This window comes from Rhinolophus sinicus, linkage group LG06 (assembly GCF_036562045.2).
Source record: "Rhinolophus sinicus isolate RSC01 linkage group LG06, ASM3656204v1, whole genome shotgun sequence".
NCBI lineage: Eukaryota > Metazoa > Chordata > Mammalia > Chiroptera > Rhinolophidae > Rhinolophus > Rhinolophus sinicus.
In genome coordinates, this window is record NC_133756.1 from 137290495 (window position 1) to 137312665 (window position 22171).

A 22171-nucleotide genomic window follows, 5' to 3' on the forward strand; every position below is an offset into this window, starting at 1 on the left:
GACTTGACAAGAAGAACACCCACATTGCTCTCAATCAAAAGCATGGCAAGTCCAGGCTTAAGCAACAGGGCCAATCCGAAATAATATGCATTTTACTAAGCCTTCAACCTATCCCCTGACTAAGATCAATTCTTGATTAGATTGGCGTTATCTGCCATTGTTCTGTATGACAGTGAAAAGGTAGACACTTGTGGAAGATATCATCCGGAGGATTTCTGGTTTACGTATAGACAATATCTGACACGTAATAAAAATATTTCAGGGCATGTGGAGAGAGAATACAATGTATCAATATATAGAAAGGAAACAAGAGAAACATTACCTGGAGCTGATTCAGGTATTGGAGTGAGGGAAAAAAAAAATAAATAAATAAATAAATAAATAAATAAATATATATATAAATAAATAAATAAATAAACAAACAAACACACACACATATGTACATATGTATGTATATATATATATATATATATATATATATTCCAGGGGTGTCAAAAATGTACACAGTTTGAGATATTATATATGTATTACTTTTGAACTTGAATTGAATTACTGTAGCAATGTATAGATGATGTTCACTCAAAAGATGGTATTAAACAAATGCTGGCATTATTCATTCTATTACAATTTTAATACAATTTTTTCTTTTCTTAAAATGTGTTTTTTGGCACCCTCAGTGTATATGTATATACAAAGGATAAAAATTTTCAGTAGACTTGGAACCTACAAAAAATATCAAGTAGATATTCTAGAAATAGAACAATATAATGTATGCAATTAAAAATTTAACTGATGTGCTTAACGGCAGATTTGGTTAGTGAACATAGAACTGAAGACTAGTGAAATGAAAGGAAGATTAATATCAAATACCTATAACAATGTATAGAATGCAAAAATAAATGAAAAATAAACACAAAGAGAATAAGAAATGCTTGAGATAATTTCTAAATTTCTAAAATATTTCCAATTGTTGTCTTAGAAAAAATGATTAGCAGAAGCAATATTTGTAAAGATAATGGCTAAAAATTTCCCAGAGCTTTAAAGACATCAACCACAGACTCAAAGATGTAAGTATTCCACAAGAGGTTAAATCAAAGATATAATAATTATATTACAGTCCAATTGTTGATTGTTGGATATAAAAAAAAAGATAAACTAAAACAGAAAATGAATAATAAAATGGTAGATATCAACTTAAGTATTATATTTTTTAAATGGTCAAAATATTCCAAGTGTAAGGCTAAAATTGTAAGACTACATTAAACAGAAACTCTATGATTTATACAAAAGATATGTTTAAATATAAACAGGAGGTCTGTAAATAAAATGATAGGGAAAAAAAGACAACCTATGCAAAAAGTAATACAAAGCTTGTATATCAATACTAGTGTTATTCAAAGTAGACTTGAAGTTCAGAATTTTTAGTAATAAGAAGGGAGTTTCATATGGATCAGTCCAAGAGAATGGCATCAAAATCTTAAATCAGTGTGCATACAGTAATATTCCTCTAAAATGTATATACGAGTACATTTTTTAAAGTACATTTAAGACCAATGCACGTTTTAATTATCTTCTGTATTTTAATATGATTTGTTAACAAAATAAGAGATACTTAACATCGCCAGATAAAATGTAAATGTGGATAGAAACAATGAGATATCATAGCAACACCATCAGATTGGTAAAAATTAAGTCTGATGATACCAAATTCTGAATCACTTGTGATAGGTGTGTAATTATTAAAATCAGTTATTAAATATGTGTGTCTTAGAATTTGCACTTATCCATATATGGAGGGTGCCAAAAAAATGCATACCCATTTTAAGAAAGGAAAAATCTGTATTAAAACTGCAATACAATGAATGACACTAGCATTTATTTGATTAATGCCATCTTTTGAGCAAACATCATACTACATATTGCTACAGTAATTCAATTCAACTTCCAAAAGTAAAACATAGATAACATCTCTTACAGTGTGTACATTTTTTTGGCACCACTTGGTATACTTGGAAACAAGCATAGGGACATTAAATACAGGGATGTTTATATTAATAATAAATGGAAATAATGTAAATGCTTACTGATAGAATTAATACATACATTCTATATATTTTCTATGCTCTAGTTACTATTTTCAAATAATAATCAAATTTTAATAATAATGAATAAATATAAAGATACTTGTATCAATGTTGATACATCTCTATAACATATATACTGTTGGATGAAAAAATTGAGAATTGTATGTGTGATATTTCACAAATGTTCATATACACAAAACAAATTTTGTTTCAACTACGTATCAGATAAAAAGATAAAATAGAAAGACACATCAAATTCTTGGACACAATTGCCTTTGGGGAAAGACGATCACTAAGCATGCTTACAAATAATTCTACTGATACCCAAATATTTTATCTTCTAATAATTATATAGACACAGATAGCCTTTTATTCATGCACACACATGATATGTATATGTATATTGTGTGCATTATGTATATATCATACAGTATACTCAGTGTATGTATACATTAGGTATATGTAATGCCTGTGTATGTGTATGTTATAAACATGCATACCCATGTATTTTATATATAATATATTTTACAAAATTATATAAACATTACATTATATATAACAAATATATATATAATAATCAAAATGATGATTTTAAGATTTAATTTAGATTGATGTTTATCTAATATCTGTTACGTTTGTTATGTTGTTCTCCATATACCCCTATATTTTCCAAAATAAGTTATTTTTAAAAATCAAGTTAGTGTTCTGTCTGCTATCAAGAGCTTTCCATCTTTGTGATTACAGCTTAGCAACAATTTTATTTAGAAAAATAAACAAGTAAGACAATCACATTCATAAACTTTTTTTGCAATAATACATATACTATATATGATTAGCAATTTTGTAAAGATCATAAGTTGCCTCTTAACCACCAATTTGAACCATAGGTGTTTTGATACACAATAGAGGAGATGGAACATTTAAGGCTGATTCGTTCTAAAGCTCTTGTGGTATCTCCTTACTATGCAGTAGTTGTAAAGAACCAGGATAAAATTCTCTTTCCCAGGGACTGGGTCTCACATAGGCATTTTCCTCACTTATTTATGACCAAAACCTCTTCAGAGCTAACAGGACAATCTAACAGCCTATCTAGAAAGTGTTGCAGTAGAATTAGTAAGGAAATTTGGTGAATTCTAATGATGTTTTTCTTAAGGTTTAGATCTTTGTGACAAATGTAGCTTTTGAATCAGTAACTAGATATTTTAACAACGTCACTGCTGTGTGATTGTCATATTTTATATTAATTTATTCTAGTAATTAAGATAATATTTAATAATTTTAGGGAAGACTATTTGCTATTTTGTAGACTAGGTCAAATATAATTCATCTTACCAAGATCCCAGCTTTTTGAGATTTTTTTTAATTTATAAAAAACAACTTTATACCAATTTATGCTAATCTCTGACCATATGCAATTCATGCAAAATAATATTACTTTTTAAAAAGAGAAATGACTCTTTATAGTATCAGTGGAATCAGAAAATGAGAGGTAGGTATAATCCTAAAGTTCAAGTAGACCATCTTTTAAAAAACATTATTTCTTTGGCTCACCAGCCACAGTCTCTGCAGTATGCTTTAAGTACCAGAAAGTTGTTGAATTCCCATGATCCTGAGGCAGCTCAGCCTCCTCTGAGTTTTAACCAACTCTTCAGAATGTTTTTTTTTTTTTTTTCTTACATTAAATATTATTCCTGGTTAGACTTCATGTAGTCCATTTAGTCAATGGCTAAATAGATCTGAGATGCCTTTTGTGTCATCACCATGTGCTAGGTGATATGGGAAACAGAAAACACTTATGGTACATCATCCTCATTTTCATATCTCTCACAATTTTGTTGGGCACCTGCAATTCGAAAATCATTGTATGCAAAGCCATGAGGTCATAAAATCAGAGAATGAATATGAGGTCTGACAATTAAGTTTGTGAACTTATCCTAGAAAAAATGCTACACACCTCATTGTTGACTATCACTATGGTCACCTTTGAAGTCCTCCCCTTGGGAAGCTATGTACCCATGCCAGCGCCTAGTCCACCCTTCAAAGCAATTTTGGAACTCTTTTTCTGGAATAGCCGTTGGAGCTGTTGTCGTTTTTCTCTTGATGTCCTAAATGTCATCAAAATGTCTTCCTTTCGATATTTCCTTTATCTTTGGGTAAAGAAAGAAGTCATTGGGGGCCAGATCAGGTGAATAGGGAGGGTGTTCCAATACAGTTATTTGTTTACTGGCTAAAAACTCCCTCACAGAAAGTACCATGTGAGCTGGTGCATTGTTGTGATGCAAATTGGCGAAAATTTCAGCTCATTTTCATCTAACTTTTTCACGCAGCCTTTTCAGCACTTCCAAATAGTAAACTTGGTTAACTGTCCAGTTGGTATCAATTCATAATGAATAATCCCTCTGATACCAAAAAAGTTTAGCAACATTGTTGCAACAAGTTTGTGAACTTACTTGTCAGACCTGTATGTATATTTTAAGTACATGTGGATCATATGAACTGTGTAGTCACATAAGACTTCATGGGAAAATTATAATTTTGCCTGAGTCACAGAGGTTGGGATTAATGAAAAGTTTTTCCTTCTTTGTTTTACCCATTCTATGCTTTCCTCTGCCCTGTTTCTATTCCCCACCCCTATCACCATCACAATATGCCTAGCCCACACCATCCCACCATCTGTATTTAGGATGAGAAGCTATAGGTTGCAGTGTTTAAATAAAGGTCTCCAGTGTCAGTCTATCTATGTTCATATCATAACGTTTTCCATGAATGACCATGTTTGAATTTCTCAAACTCTTTATGCTTCACTGTAACATGGAATAATAATAAAACTTACATTATAAGGGTGATGAGAAAATTGTATGCCTCAATAAAGTAACATACTGGGAAGAATTCTTGGCACCTGAAAAACACTCAGTAAGCATAATAATTATTATTAGTGAATGAGATCACAGAGACAGCTTCTCTGTGATAACAATTTATCTGTTTAACCGTCAGCATCTTGCCACTCCTTTCACTACAGTGAACAATGAAAGCATTTCTTCTTACTGGAGGTTAATTTCAATAAATTTCATGTAAGATATGTATGAGGCTCCTAAACCAGTCATAAAGTCGGGTAGAAATACTAGTTCACTTCAAAATGGATAAAAAATTCAGTTTAATGAAATTGCTCTTCTCTCTTCATTATCTTTATATCTCTATATGAGACATTTTTTTACGCTCTTCAGTTGTTTAGCTCCTGAGAATGTTACATCTGGGCTTCAAATAACTTTCAATACCTCATAAATATTATGAAAACAACATCTTCACATTCCAACTTTGTTCTCATAATATATTTAATGAAAGAAGTCTTAGTTTACGCTCCCAATATAAATAATGATAACCTCAAAATCTAAGAATCAACTTTGGTTTTCAAAACATCAACTATTTATTTGGCAATATCTTATGAATTACAGTTATCTTCAGCTATTGGAATGGGAAAACAACTTTATGATATGGAAATTTATCTCTCAAACTTTTATATTAAAAAAAAAGGTTTTATTGCATCTGATCCTCACAAAATTTTACCCAGGAAAGCCTGCATAATTACATCCATATCACAGATGGCATAAGATAGGAAACCTACATAGACTCCTGGGACTAGATAGTAAAAGAACGAGAACTCTTTTTGCCCCATTATGTCTGGCACATAGCAGGAACGTAATAAATAGTTATTGATTGAATAGATAAATGAAGATAATGACATGCTATTCATCCTACATATAAAAGACCTAGAGATCACCTAGAGCATCAAGCCAAAAATGTTGAATGACCTTTTAGGATCCATAGAGGTGATTTCATGGCAGAAATAATGTTACAGGGATAGCTTCGGATTACCAGTCCCTCATGGTCTTTCCCAAGGCAGCAGCTGATATTGCACCTAGATCTCTCTGAGGACTTCATGTCTTCATGTAAATGAGTCAAGATAGACATGAATAATACGCTGTGAACTTTTATGTGTCAGATCACAAATTAGGAGCACCGTTGTCTTTGCAAGGTATATCTTGTTGTTCTTAGAAAAAAATCATTTTTCTAAGAAAAGTACTCACAGGCATGCAAAAAATTGCCTTTTAAGTCTCCCACCATCTTAAGATCACATATATATATATATATATATATATATATATATATATATATATATATAGATATATGTGATTTTTATAAGTGTTCCATATTATACAGCACAAACACTAGTATTTTAACGTCTAAAATAATACTTTTCTTATATAATACAGGATAAGGAGCAAAAGGTAAAATCGCACCCACTTATATCCTCGGGAGGGTTTTCTTTATTTACTCATGTAACAAATATTTGTTAAGTTAGAAACTGGTGATGCTGCAAAAAAGATACTGGCCCTCAAAGAAACTGCATTATAATAGAAGTAGATAAACAATAAACATATAAACAGTAAGATAATTTTCAATGATAAGAGCTACATGGGACACAATTTAACAAATGTAACAGAGACTTTAAGGAAGGAGTATTCTTTGAAAGAGTGATCAGGGACTGTTTTCAAGAAGATCATATGTGAGCTGAGACATGAATTTTAATTAGAAGTTTCCTACATAGCTACATGGGAAAAGCGTTCTGCAGGCAGAGGAAACAGCAGGTATAACGGCTCTAAGATGCAAATGAGCTTGGAATGTTTGATGAGTTATAAACAAAGGACATTGTGACAATCAGGTCCTTATTAAGGGGTTTGCATTTTACTACCATGCTGCAAAGCAACTGGAAAAAGTGGTTTGGTGCAGGAACAAGAGTGATCTTAGGAGGGAATAGGTTGTAAGATCTAGGACAAAGTATACTTGCTATGCTTCCCATCATATTTCATTGGGTGACATCTTGTTCCAGTGAACTGGAAAGTAAACAGTAGCTTGCAGTTTCAGACTACAGCTAGCCTTGAATGAAAATGTAACGATGTTGTGGTATAAAATCATTATCTGGGTCCCGCTTACGCAACTGGGTCAAACCAAACACGAGTAGCGTCGATAACAGGCTTTAGACTAGATGAACTAGAAAGCTGGGTTTTGTTGTTTGTTTGTTTGTTTGGTAGAAAACTGACCAGATTAGGACAGGCTTACTCACCTCCATCTACTGTGTCTGAGAGGAAAAAAAAAAAATCTACAACGTAACCAAGGATCGGGGCCAAAGATGCAGGCTTATGGTTCAAAAAAGGAATGAAATCAGAAGCTACGAGATTGTGGATAGGTTGAAAAATAAGAGCTGAGATAGTTTACTACTGTGGCTATGAAAGGTGAGGGGTTGGAGGTAATGTTTATCTGATATTGTTTCTGTTATGTTATATGATCCTGACAGTGTGGGAACAGATGAGATGATCATGTCAAAGTTCAGACAATTAAAAATATAACATATATACACAGCCCCGTTTATTGTTTTATTGAAAAATTTGTCTTGCCTAACTAAACAGGTATTATTGAAAATCAATGTTTGAAACTATTAACATGATGCTGTCCATTATTTATTTTCAATATCCAATTTCAGCCCCTACTCCAGAATCTGTCTATTATGGGAAAATATACTTTAAGCCTGTTACAGAGCCAACTTTTTGAAGTATAGTGTGTTAAGAGGAACCAAGATATGAATACAGTGAAAACAATAACCACCATTACTTCCTCCATGATCTGACCATTGAAAACCTACATTTCAAAGCCACATTAGCTGGAAGTCCTGGCCAAGACCTGCCTGACCCTGTCACATTAGCTCTATTTCCACTGTCTCACTATAATATGCAAAACAGAAAACACAAGGCCGCTTGGAACATCTCACTCCTGACACAGCACTCAATGCCATGATCTTCTATTCTGTAGTGAGAGAAGGGAAGTGTCAGCCAAGATTGTAACAAGGAGCCAACAGGAAGAGAAATCTGAACTGTTAACTTCATTTCTTTTTATTGATATAACTTGTTGATTTTTTCCCCCCTGACATACAGAAACAATGTTTGCACCTAAGTTTTTCAGTCATTTATTCAACAACTTTTCTGTTGAGTTCCTTCTAATGTGTCTGGATTATGTTAAGTCTGATATATAGTACTGAACAAAATAGGCAACTTATATGTATGTGTATAGACATATAAATTAAAAGTTAGTGATAAATTATGTGAAGGAACAACAGGATCAGTCATAGAAAGTGATGATGTGGGGGAAGGAGAAGAATCTTGAGACTAAGGCAAGCAAATAAAAGGGACCATTTTGAGTAAGAAGTGATCATTCAGCTTAGCCCCCTCCTGTCCACTTAATGCTCCCTCATCCAAGTCCTTATCAGATTCTTACTTTGTCTTAGAGAATTTGACAGGGCAAGATTAACGAGAAGGAAATATATGCTGTCCTATGTCTTACATATTGCAAGTTGCTGCTCTTATTGCTGTTTTTTGTTTGTTTGTTTGCTTGTTTTATCTTTTGACATGACCAAAGAGAGAGATTTTTAAACTGTTATTTCCAGCAATAGACACCGTGACTTAACAATAAATATGATATACCACATATGAGTAGAAAGCTCAGAGGTAGGCACTGGGAAAGCTCTAAGTCATAGTCACTATGACAACAAGGGCTTTACAGGAGACAAGAAATGGGGGGGTGCTATATGAAGGTGCATCCGGGCATAGTATATAAAAGGCAGTAGTTTTATTGGGAGCATACAACTTCGACAGGCAGAGAAAACAGACTTTGCTGCTTCATTGATCTATGGATACACTTAAGGGGTAAACTCCATGTATGCTAGCTTGTCCAGGGATCTTAGCCCCTATAGCTAATCTTTCTTTTCATGTCTCCTGAACCAGAGGCCACACCTCACATCTCAAAATTGATGTTTATGTGACATTTTCCTATTAGGGCCTATAGCCATTCCCCAATTTACCTCTGAGTTATCATGAGATTTCCAAAGTGTTGTATGTCCCTCTTCATTTTGGCATCTGAGGATCTCTCTGTCATTTGTATTTAGCTTTATGTTATTATTGTTATTTTTAAGTTGTCAGCATTTAAAAATATTTTTAGAAACAGGAGCTGGGGATTAGACAGGAGGGAGAGATGGTTGTCACATTAGAACAGCCTGCCTTGCGATGTGAACCAAAACTAAACCGGTCTGAAAACCTTGAACTTTCTTTTCTTCATAGTAGAATCATAATAATAATGCCAGTTTTCCAGATGTTTGAAGGTGTAAAATTCTTTCTTGTGTGTGAAAGTGCTTGGAATATTGTGATCGTATGCTAATATAAGAAAGTATTAATATCAGCATTTACGATCATAGGAAAGTAACTCCTGCTTCTTAACAAGGCTCAGAGGAAATAAGAGCTTTATCAGAAATAAACTTATTTTAGTATGTGGGGAAGTTGGGTAGGGGCACAGGCTAATCGGAGGAACACGGGGGCTTACATTGCTCAGGGAGTGATTTGTAATAAAAGAGGTTGATACTAAGAGAAAGGTGGCAGGTTTCTAAGAAGGACATTTTCTACTTCAGAGTCACCCCAAAGAATAATGTCCTTGTCAGCCAACTTTCAAGATTGAAATCATGCCAATTCAAGGGAAAAAAGACATGTCTCTGAATTTCAGTGTTCAAAATATATCATGAAATGCATTAACTCCTAAAAACAGACTCAGTGTGCATTAAATAGTGTGCCATAATGGAGTTTATAAGTTAGGCAATATGTTCGAAAACTGATATGTATTTATGTGGGGAGTGAGTGTAGACTAGGAGGAAAAGGAGAATCTAATCAGATAAATGATAACCAGAACCACATGTAAGAATAGTGATCTCTCTTTTTTCCTAGGAGTCACAACTGAAAGCAATGAAAGAAACTGTAAAACTCTGCCTGTCAACTGTTTTCAGTGATCAACCGTCCCCGTTGAGTCTAATCAGGTCAAATCCAACTCAGATGTCAATTCCACCCAGGACAATTGACACTAAGATTCCAGACGCAAGGACCCAAAGCAAGGTACACTTTATTTGGGCTTTTAAAAGTAAAATCAAGTAATATACTGTCTGCATAATTCATTCTATGTGATCATCACTGTGGATCCAAATAAGATATCAAAGTGATTAAAAGATTAAGAAGTAAATGGAAGATAGTCACCTAATTTGTAAAGTATCCATTGTCACCTGGAGAATGTTCTTTAGTAGAGAACGGGCTGATTCTTAGGGTCATCTAATTTTAAAATGATTATAATTATCATAACTGTAATTATAATAACTATTATTCTAAAATACCATTCTAAATTTTTTAAATAATAGTAATTCTAATTATTATTATTCTATAATTAGTGAATAGAAACTATCTTGTATACACCAGAGATTTACTACGGTAAATACTTTCTCTTAAGCTATAATCATCACCCTTACAAAAGTAGATACATTTATTAAAAAATTAAGTCCATAGTTCTCAACACTGCCTGCATTTTAAGACTTATTTGAGATACTTGGATAAAAGTCTTGACACTTGGGACTCAATCTAGTAAATCTGTTTGGGCTCCAGTCATTAGTATTTTTTAAAAGCTCCCTAGGAGATTTTGAGACCAACTGACAAGGAAAGCTTCCTCCAAGTCTCCCCTGCCACCCTACTTCAGAGGGGGCACAGGAGCATTTTAGTGCTGCTTTTATTTTGTATTTCGGTCTTCAAGACCTTCAATTTGCAGGTTCTACATTTAAATAAATACTGACAATCTGAAATAGTTATTGGAGAAAAGAGTTTAGTGAATTTCAGGCAGTGCATATTTATTGGAAAGTGCTGGCTCTCTTACCATTTGCCTTAGGATCTCTCCGTGTTAAAATGAGTGTTACAGATATCAGTGCCACTTCTAATGCAAATCTCTAGGGGTGGGCTCAGAAAAACCTGAGAACCACCCATACCATTACCCAATAAAGCCTTAGAAAGGGGCCTATATCTTAATGCTTATTTCTGTGCTTAATTAATTTCTGTTAATTAAAGAGGATGTGGAAAAATTGTGTTTTAGGGAAATACTATTTTCAAGATAGACACTCAAAACTAAGTGACAAAAAATAAATATCCTAATGTTCACTTTTTATCTGTAACTTTCTCCATTTATGGGCTGCATGGTGTGTATAATCTCAGATTGTTCTGTCAAAAATAATTTAAAAATATGTATTTTCATTTCATCATATTATCTTTACTTTTATTATGTAGTGAAGGACCTCAAAAAATGTAAGCCAGTATTTTTCTCCTTTATTTTTTCTTGCCCCTTTGGTAATTCTAAGTCTAAAGTGTTTGTTTACTTAACCAAACTCAAGGAAAAGTTGTGTAATAATGCAGTTTTTATGTTTCAGGAAAAATCCTGATTAAAGTTATTGAATCTGGTCATTGAATAGATGCACAACTACTCATACCATCTCACCCACCCACCAGGAAACGATTACTGCCTCCACATAACGTTAATCTAAGGGAAGAGCAGCGGTGCAGCCTTATCACGTCTAATGACTTTAGACAAAACAGCTTTGTAATTTTATGGACATGTTACACTTGTCTTCAACTCAACATCTGTTTCTTTAAGCCCGTTATTAAAAGTAGGCTCTTTATGACCCTGAATGTGTGGTGCAAAGTATGGATTGTTACTTTAACTGATTTACTGTCAATAAATGTAGGTCTTCTCATTGAAATAAATAAATAATATTTATTATTTCTCTCAGTTTATCGCAGAAAAAGATAGAAAGCATTTAGGTGAGTCTGGTATGGGGATTGCTCATTTTTCAAAATATAATAACAGAGACATCCAGTTGTTTAAGATAAAGTTCAATAAATCTACATTAATGTACTGTGGAACATTCTATCTTATAGATTAGCACTAAAAGCTTGTCTGGTGTTTATATTTTGCCCATATTCTTTATCTTTTCAATAGTGATGGAAATTATATTTTATATATACTTGTAGCTTATCTCTGTGAAGGCACCTCACTGATAATATTTATGAAATCCTGAATAATATAATGTCATATGGGGTGTGTATAAGAGAAATCAACTCTCCAGTCATAGAATAATTTTTCTCTATGTACAAAAAACTAACTTTTAAATGAGCACATTTAACTGGTAAGTCTTCAGAGTTGACTAATTATATCCTAGTAGTATGATGTGTCTGTCAAAGAGTTGTGAGGCAATCACATCACTTAACTTCTCTGTGCCTCAGTTTCCTCAGTGCCTATCTCATGTGTTGTTGTGACTTAAGCATTACCAATAATAATCCTTATTTTCCGTGATATGTGGCTGGTGTCACCTACTTTCATTTTGTTTTTTAACCTTCAACTTTTGTTTGAAAAAATAGGGTAATTGTATGTTTTTTCCCCCCCAAAATCTGTGAAACATATCCAAGTAAATAATTTTCAACCCACTTCTAGAGAAAGACAAAGTAGCCTCTCCAAAATTTTTATTTTTATTTTTCCTTTCAGAAGATTGGGCAATGCAGTCAAATATTTATCGTATTGTATGTGTATATGCATATATATATATATATATATATACACACACACACACATACACACATACACATGCACATAAATACACATACACACATATATACCAGGTGCCAAAAAAATGTATACACATGACTTGTATTCATCTTTTGTTATCGGTATATATTGAGTATTACAATTTTAGTAGTTTTTTTCCTTTCTTAAAATGTGTATACATTTTTTGGCACCCTCTGCATATACATATGTATATATACATGTGTGTGTATATATATATATATATATATATATATATATATATATATATATATATATATATATATATATGCATATATATATGTATATATTCACTGTGGATTTTAAAAGCCACAGATTTCATCAGATGTGGAATTTAATATCATAGGAATTTACTGGTGAAAACTTAAAAACAAATTTAGATATTGGCAACCCCTGCTTCGTTTTTTCTTAAATTCTGGAGCATGCCTGTCACATCCCCATCTAGTCTTATAGCTTAAACTTTTACCAAGGACCTTCAATCAGGTCTGTCAGCCTCCTTTCCTTCATTGCATTCTCCACAGTTATTCCTGTTTCTCTGATTCAAGTGAATTTTTTCTTACCCTCCAAGTTAGAATTATTTTTTCTCAGTGCTCTAGCACAGTGTTTATTTCTCACGTGTCTTGGTCATACCTTGAGTACAGTGATGGCTCCACATTCCTCTCTCCTTACATTACTGTGTCCAGAGTGATGTTTCTAGAGAATTAATTTCAAATGACACTTACTGTTCTTCTGTTTTCATCAGCTCAGGCTGCGCTAACAAATGCCATAGATGAGAGCACTTAAGCAACAGACACTCATTTCTCGCAGATCAAGAGGCTTTGAAGCCCAAGATCAAGGTGCTGCCAGCTTCAGTTCTTGATGAGCATCCTTTTCCTGGAGCGTAGACAGCTGCCTTCTAGTTGTGTGTTCACGTGGTCTTCTATCTGTGTCTGTGCATAGATATCTCACTCTTTTATAAGGACACTTTTTCTCCTTTACAAGGGCGCTAATCAGACCATGAGATCCCTGCCTTCATGACTCAGTCTAAACCTGATTTCCTCCAGAATATCCCGTCTCCTAATACCATCACGTTGGGGTTAGGGCTTCAACACATGAATTTTGGAGGACACAGACATTTAATCCACAGCAGTGTTCCTCTTCTGGTTGGATATTTTCCTCATTTAGGAGTTATAGAATATTATTATCGCATGTTCATTAAGTACTCAGTATTCAACTAAATTGTTTTTCTTCTGCACACCAGAACTGTGCTCATCCCTGGGGAATGCAAATTTGAAATAACACAACTCTGACCTGTTGGAGATTGCAGCCTAATTCTCTGTAAAGAGAAAACATAGAAAAAAAGAAAATACAAGGTGTATGCAGTAGATTAAGGCATTTTTTTTTTTTTTGTATTTGGAGTTCCACATCCCAAATAGCTTCTATTAAAGAGAAAGACTAAGGCGATACTTAGATCCAAATGCACATAAGATTATGTCTTTGTTATATCTTTGTTATGATATTATGTATTTATTATGAAGAAAATATTGTTGCAACAGAGAGGTGAAGAGCAAAGGGATGAACCAGGAGATCTGATTTGAGTTTTGTGTAAAATGACTGACTAGAGTAGAAACAAGCAAACGAGGACAATCTATTTCATCGATCCATGCCTGCGACGATGGTGACCTGATTTATGGTGCAGAAATGGAAATGTGATTCCTGATGTAACTGAAGCATAGAGCTGTAATGGCCTAGTTATTAAGTGGGATGCGTTAAGGGAGGAAACAAAGAACACTCAGTGCTTGCATTCATTTACTGTGATGGGACAGGCAAGAGGAGCTTTTAAAGGAGATCTCAAATTGGTTTGTTTTTCAGCATACTGAGTGTTAGACATCTATTATAAAATCAACTGTCTATTCCCAATAGGCATTTATATATTTGAATCTGAAACTCAGGGAAGACATCTGATTGGAGGTGAAGGATTTGGCATCATAAGCATGGATGGCAATTAAATGTTGGCAATAAAAAGTGCTGAGGGTCATAAAAAACACCAGTCAAGAGGAATAACTTGAGTATGGTTTTATTTATAGTCTAATAGATGAAATTTTATGGTAACAGTGTATCCCTTCCTCTTTTTTGTTGTCATACTCTTCATTATACATTTGAGCTGAGAACCATGACTTCTGTATGCCTGTTTCACTAGTACGAAAAACAAAATATGTACGGCATTGTGTATATTTAGAATGGTGACTGCTCCAGTGGTCTGCTGGAGATGGCTCATACGTGCTGATAAAAGCTGACTATTAAATTTTCAGAATTTGTACTTGTCAGGTCTTAAATACAGCCATCATTAAATATAAATTATGTACACTTAGAATTAAGTAAGTTATACTAAAAGCAAATGTAAATACCAAAACTACTATAGTGTGCTATTATCTCTGCTCTTGAAGATATTATCTCTTTTGCATCCATATAGTGAAATAGTATATAATGCTATGCTGCTGACATCTCTTTCCAACTTCATGTTCAGTGATATCATGTAGGTAGATTGAAATTGGTAGAATTTGTCCCATAGAAATTGGGAAACACTACAAATCAGGGTCCTCTTAATCCCCCAGAGTTAGTGAATAACATGACCCTGTCTGTGTGTCTGAGTGTGGCATGTCGATATCTGTGTTAAGCCTTTTAGATAAGTCTACCAGGCATCATGGATAATATGCAAACAATACATGATCAGAATGCTAATTTATTTTTGTCTTCTGCTGTGAGTGGTAGAGCAAGATGTAAATGCTCCAAAAATGAAAAATAATTATATGTATTAAAAAAACTCAATGGCACATTCAGAAAAAAATAATGATGGTTACATATCTATTGTACTGTTCTACTTCATTATATTCATTGTATTATAAAATGTTAAATATGATTTTATATAATTTAGATAATATATAAATGTAGAAGGAAATACAGAAAACATATTACCAAGAAGTCTATACTGTTAGGTGAAAAAAATGAATTATTAATTCAGTAATATCTTTGGTGTTTGTAGCTGCATGATACAGAGTTTACAGCTAGGATTCACTCGACATAGAGGTGATGATATTTACCTCTCATCAGTCACCACATCAGGACAGAGATTTCAAAAGATAGAAAATCTTATAATTCTCTCCAAAGATTTCTAGTCAAGACCTCAAAGGCCCAGGGGGACTTCTGCTGTGTAATTCAGCTGTGCTTTTCATTGATAGCCAAGAAATATTGTATAATAAACATAAATACAAGGAAAATTATTTTTTTAAATAGAGAGTTAAGATTCAGTAATCAGACTGACTAAGTAAACATCCTTTTTCTTCTGCAACTTCCTAATTTTGAAACCTTTATTGAATTATTAACTTCTTTGAGATTCATCCTCCATATGTATAAGATGGAGACGATAATAGTACCAACCTTACAAAGCTGATATGGAGATTAATTAAGAGAATGCACATACAGCATTCAGCATATGCTGTAATGTCTGACACTGAGATACAGTCAACAAATATATGAAATATGTATTATATTTGGAAACCAAGATAACACTCTGAGAAGATTTAAAGAAGGGTTTTAGGAGGATGTTACTTTAATCAAGATAAAACTACTTACCTTGTTTTATTGCTCAGAGAATATAATATATCTATTCAAATAAATACAACTACAGTTTTTTCAGCATGGAAGAATGGATAAATCTTCACAATAAATGTAATGTCAGTGATCATAAGAGTAAATGCCATAAAGAAAGGAGAAAATTGAAAGAGTAGAAATGGGAAACAATTCAGATAAGCAATGCACATAAAAAATGATGAAATTGTGTTGAAAACCAATTACTTCATCTGCACCCTAGAAGGTTACCATCTTCTGTCTGTCTTTGTGGGTTTTTTGTTTATTTTTTCCATGCTATTCATTGCCTTGGATTTAGCTGTGGTTTACATTGATAATGGCATCATAGCTGTGGTATCTACTTAATTGGACAACAGTGATTTGTGATTTTTTTTTTTTTTTTTTTCATTTCTTAGGCATGCCAAAGTCATTCCAGGGCAGCAGGCAACAGTGGCCCTATTTAAGAGCTATAGGCATACAAGTGAAAATTGCATTCTGCGTGGTAGTTTAAAGCAGTAGGTTTTAAAACAAGATGATTTCTCTTTTTTTTTTTCCAAAAAATCTGTTGCAAAATAATTGATCCAAAATCTCAAAACAGCGCACCTAGAATCATCATACAACTAAGGGTCTCAATCTAGGTTACATTTTTAACCATTGGGAGCTTTACTCACACATGTGTCAACATTCACAGTTCTGACATAATCCAGCAGAAGTGCAGGCTAGCTTTTGCAATTATTCAAAATTCCCAGATTATTCTAATTTACATCCAAGTTTTAGAACTCTTAAAATCTTTACTCTAGGAATGACAAAGGAGTCTAAGAAGTATGCCTGCTCTTTCTCCTCATGTTTCTGCTTCTAGAAGAGAAGATTTCTCAACTGGCCCAAAGGTGATCCATTTTAGACAGATTTGTTTTTCTACCAGTTGGTTTTCATTAGCTAAATATTTAGTGATCTGTAACATCTGTCATCTATTGGCTTTCTTTCCATGCTACAAAAATATATTTTATATTTTTATGTGTCCAGGGTTATTTTGAGGTAAAAATGAAGACATAAATTTAAATCATTTTTTTATAAAATATAATATCACATGTAAGGAATTTTGTTTGGGCTTCATTTTTGATCCTAGGAGATCATAATGGCTTGTTTACTTCCCAGCAGATATGGCACATATGTGGCAATGAAGTTAAGTTTAAGTTAAAAATATACCTATATGAACATATATATTATATACACACATAAATATTGGAAAATTTACAAGATATATATTTAACCTGGTAAATATAAAAATTAACAAGGACATTTTATATTTTATTTTTATTACTGATGTAGAGATGTGTACCCTGGGATGGTCTGAAACCAAATCCTCGTAAACTTTAATTTATTATTCCTCCTTGATACATATGTAGTGAGAATATTACTTATAAGAATTGATTAGTTAGGTACTCTATGAACATCTGTCAAAGACATTTGTTAGCAACATGAGGATGTAATTCATTTTATCCTTCTACAATTAAAATAAAATAGGAACAAAATGTTCTGGCTGGAAATGTTATGTTACATAAGTCTAGAAATTCATATTGATATTCAGAGAAAAGATCACTATCGATATCTTCTATGTTACAAAAGAATGCCCACCAGATTCCGTTTTCTTTCTTTTCTTTTTTTTCATTATTGAGATTTTAGTGGTTGTTTTGAGGATCGATACACAGACATTTCAATTTGTACACAATTCTTAATATGTGTACTGAAAATTTTAAAGGAATATAGTTGTGGTTCTTTTCCAAACAGTTATTCCAGTGGATTTTCAACTTAAAATGTAAAGACAAATTTTTTTGTAAGGGGATGTCAAATACCAGTATATTTAAATGTTAATAAGCTATTATATCATAAGTCCCACTAATTCACAATTTAATACCATATACACTACATATTCATATTTTCAGTCTTTCACAGCACATTAATGAAGGTACTGGGGAAATTGGGCTACTACTACCAAAGATGTTACAGAGTGCACGAAATTCTGATGGGGAGTCCCAAGGTTAAGGAATAGTTTTCTTTTGGAAATAATTCTACTAAAAAACATAAGATGAGAAGTCATTTAAAAAGTGCAGGACATACTAAATGCATGACTGTGACTCCAAATTGCCAGTTACTCTGCTGTGTATTATAGGATATGAAAGCTATTCCCCATTTATAGAATGTTAAGCTGACAGCCAAGACAAATGTCCCCTATTCAAGAGCCCACTATTTTCAGGTTATACCAAAAAATAAACAACCAGCAAATGATTCCACCTCTTAAAAAGAAGTATTTACTTAAAAATGGGATGAGGTGGGATTCCCTTCTTCTTAAGAATGTTCTAGAGCTACTAAAAACAACTTGCATGTACAAAATAGTTGATGAAAACATTCCTCTTTGTATGGGAAGGGGAGACCAGGACCACTGATCATACATTAATCGGACTTGGCTTATTTCTGATCTCCTTCATCAGAGGCAGGACTCGTCTAGTTTTCAGTTTCTCTGTTCTCTACCGGTAAATTTTTAGTTTGTTGGTTAGTTACTTGGCCTCTTTTTCCTTGTTTGCTTTTTCTTTCTTTTTTTTTTTTTTTTTTTTTTGGCAGGGAGGGTACTTGACAGGTATCCGTGGGCCTGGTTTTTCTCAGGGATATGAATACAACTTATCGCTAGAGCAGATAACCAAACAAGGCACCCCTCAAAAAGGCCACCCCTAAACAAAATCTCAGACTGGATGGAAACAAAAACTTAGAGTTAGAGTTAGGGTTAAAGTTGGGTTTAGAGTTAAGGTAAGGTTTAGGGCAGTGCTGAGCGCAGAGCCTGCCTGCCTGAAGCTGGGTTGCCTGGCCACTGATGCTCCCACAAGCTGTTGAGACCCAGTGTGGGATGGTAGGAAAACCAGATGATTGGCTTCATTTTTCTCCCTATATTGTTATGAAAATTTTTTGGACAGAGATCAAACAGTAGTGACATTCAACCATGACTTAACAGAGATTGTAACAGATTGTAACAGAGATTCGATGTAACAGAGATTGAGTTATTTCAAATGTGTTTTAGGTTAACTTTTACTTACCACTTGTCCATTCATAGGTGAGAGAGACCCCAGTATCGCTCCATTGATTATCAATCTAATGGACATTTTATCTCTGTCCCTTGAAATTCTTGTCCAATATTTCTTTTTTTCTCTTTATATACGGTAAAAAAATTTGATCCTAAAAACTCCATCTGCAAGAGACCCTTCCTTATAACACCTGCAAAAGAAAAGGACATCTATAAGGAATTCAATCAACTTGTTATGATCATTTTAAGTTGATAGTATTTTATTTTTTTCTCCAAGAATTATTCATTCACTAATTTTCATATTTTAACAGCCACTGGACATCAACTAAAAGTTTTTTAGTGAGGGAAACCTAATGAGATTACAGTTTCAAGAGGATAATTCCAGTGATGATGTGGAGAAGAGGATTAGGAGGAATAGGTGATAGAAGCAAACAAAATTGTTGGGAGAATAATAGCATATTATTGGTGAGAGACACTTAGACAGTGGCAGTGGAAAAGGAGACAAGGGGACAGGTTTGAGAAATGCAAAGAACATAAAATTTGAAGGAATTTGTGAGGAAATGGAAGTCAGAAAACTAGATGGTTTGTTGGTTTTTTTTTTGAGGAAATGGGCTGTAAAGAAGAGGTGAGTGGACTCACGTATGGGAGGCTTCTTTGTAGGATGGAAGGAGATTGTGTCCATTTTTAGTAAGAGAGAAAGAAAGGAATAAAAAAAGATAGTGAAGAAAAAAATTACAGATATGTATTAAGGATCCAAAATTCCAGAAGAAGCATCAAGGAATATGAATATAATTTATGTGAATTGTTGGACATGGGAAAGAGTAGGGACATACAAACTTCTGAGATGGGAGATAAGTTGCTAAAGATGAACGAAGGTATGGGTGAATTTTGATGGAGGTAGAGAAAAATTCAAAAGGGGTGATACCCCGTGGCCTTTGGTTTATCAGTGAAAAGTAGGCCTTTGCTGACTTTGGAGAAGCTTCCTGTCCTTCTAGAAAAATGGGTTGGAAAACCTTGATGTGCCCCCATCTCACACACAATAACTCCAATTTCTAAATTTTCTCTATAGCACTCCTATTGGTATTCTGCTTTGTTTTACAAGCCTTGGAGTCGGGGTGGAAGGTGGGAGGGCAGGGAACAAAACAAAACTTCCTCAAAAGAGATGAAGTTATAGGAAACGTGATCCTATGAACTGAAGTGCTGCTTCAAAGTGTAGGAAAATAAAAACAAGTATTATACTAACAGCTACAGATTAAATTAAAACTAAAATCAAAAGTAGTTTAGTAAATTCCAGTATATTCAAGCAAATCTAAATTTGGAAATATAATGTACTCTAGGATTAAAATAACCTAGAACCCTTAATTTTGCTATTGCTCATTCTCCATGGCTAAATTTACCATTGGACACTAATCCATTTCAGAATCATTCCTGATAGAGTTAAAATATATATGTAAAAAACAACCCTCCCCACCACCTGTGGTTCTAGGCTATCAAAGAACATAGACAACAGGTAGTTTCCCTGGATGCGTATGTAAAGACACAAGGGACAGCAATATCAGACTTCTTCCTACAAACTTGATCATTTGTAAAGCTGATATTCACCTTGTTTTCATTGATTAGGAATTCAGTTTCCTATTAACATTATGATTAGGGTCTTTCCATGAATGCCAATCTGCTTTGCTTAGCACCTAAAAAGTGCTGATTGGCGATTTTTTTTAACTTTTCTCACTTAGGAAAAGATAATGTTCTCTAGTACCTATATTTCCATGAGGCCCTGACCTGAATAATATAATAGTGTCCCATCTGACTGATTTAAATCCCTTCTTGCCAATGTCTTCACAAAACCAATGATGCCTAAATTTGCCTCAGCCCTCAAACATAAACATTGCCTCCCCCATCTAGAGCCATTCGTTACTGTCCTCATCTCCCTGAAGCATCAGTCCTCACTTCTACCTCAGCAATGGCCAAGGAAAATCCCAAATTGCATTGCACAACTACTGAGACAATCAAGCATGACCTTGGTCTCATTAAGCTTCTACTTGAGCCATATTAAAAATAGACCTCCTTGGTTCCTCGAAAAATGACGAATAGAATTACCATATGACCCAGCAACCCCTCTCCTGGGTATCTACCAAAAAAATCTGAAAACATTTATACATAAAGACACGTGTGCTCCAATGTTCATTGCAGCTTTGTTTACGGTGGCCAAGACATGGAAACAACCAAAATGTCCTTCGATAGGTGAATGGATAAAGAAGTTGCGGTATATATACATAATGGAATACTATTTGGCGGTAAGAAAAGATGGTATAGGAACATTTGTGACAACATGGATGGATCTTGAGAGTATAATGTTAAGTGAAATAAGTCAGACAGAAAAAGCAGAGAACCGTATGATTTCACTGATATGTGGTATATAAACCAAAAACAACAAAAGAACGAGACAAACAAAAACTCATAGACACAGACAATAGTTTAGTGGTTACCAGAGGGTAAGGGGGCTGGGGGGTGAGAGATGAGGGTAAGGGGGATCAAATATATGGTGATGGAAAGAGAACTGACTCTGGGTGGTAAACACACAATGGGATTTATAGATGAATTAATACAGAATTGTACACCTGAAATCTATGTAATTTTACTAACAATTGTCACCCCAATAAATTTTTTAAAAAATTAAAACATAGGAAAAAAATAGACCTCCTCTAACTTCTCCATATGCTTAATATTTTATTGGCATAAAACAGATTAGATGTTTTAATACTCAACTTTAAAATATGTGAACATACATTTGATAAGACTATGCCTGATTTCCTATGTTTTTTATTCCACTTTTAGCCATTTGTTAATACTTTTACATTAAATTAATATTCTGAACACATATCCAATG

General features: G+C 33.6%; 1 protein-coding gene across 6 annotated transcripts in view; it reads left to right on the forward strand.

Moving 5' to 3' along the window:
- LUZP2 (leucine zipper protein 2) overlaps positions 1–22171 on the forward strand; it is a 464261-nt gene that overhangs the window by 396362 nt on the left and 45728 nt on the right. For 5 of the 6 annotated variants that reach the window (XM_074336145.1, XM_019742592.2, XM_019742591.2 and 2 more), the window contains one exon: positions 9905–10069. The exons of the other annotated variant lie outside the window; for it this stretch is intronic. In XM_074336145.1, the coding sequence (XP_074192246.1) occupies positions 9905–10069 (165 nt within the window). The remainder of the gene's footprint in view (positions 1–9904; positions 10070–22171) is intronic. 6 annotated transcript variants of the gene reach the window in all.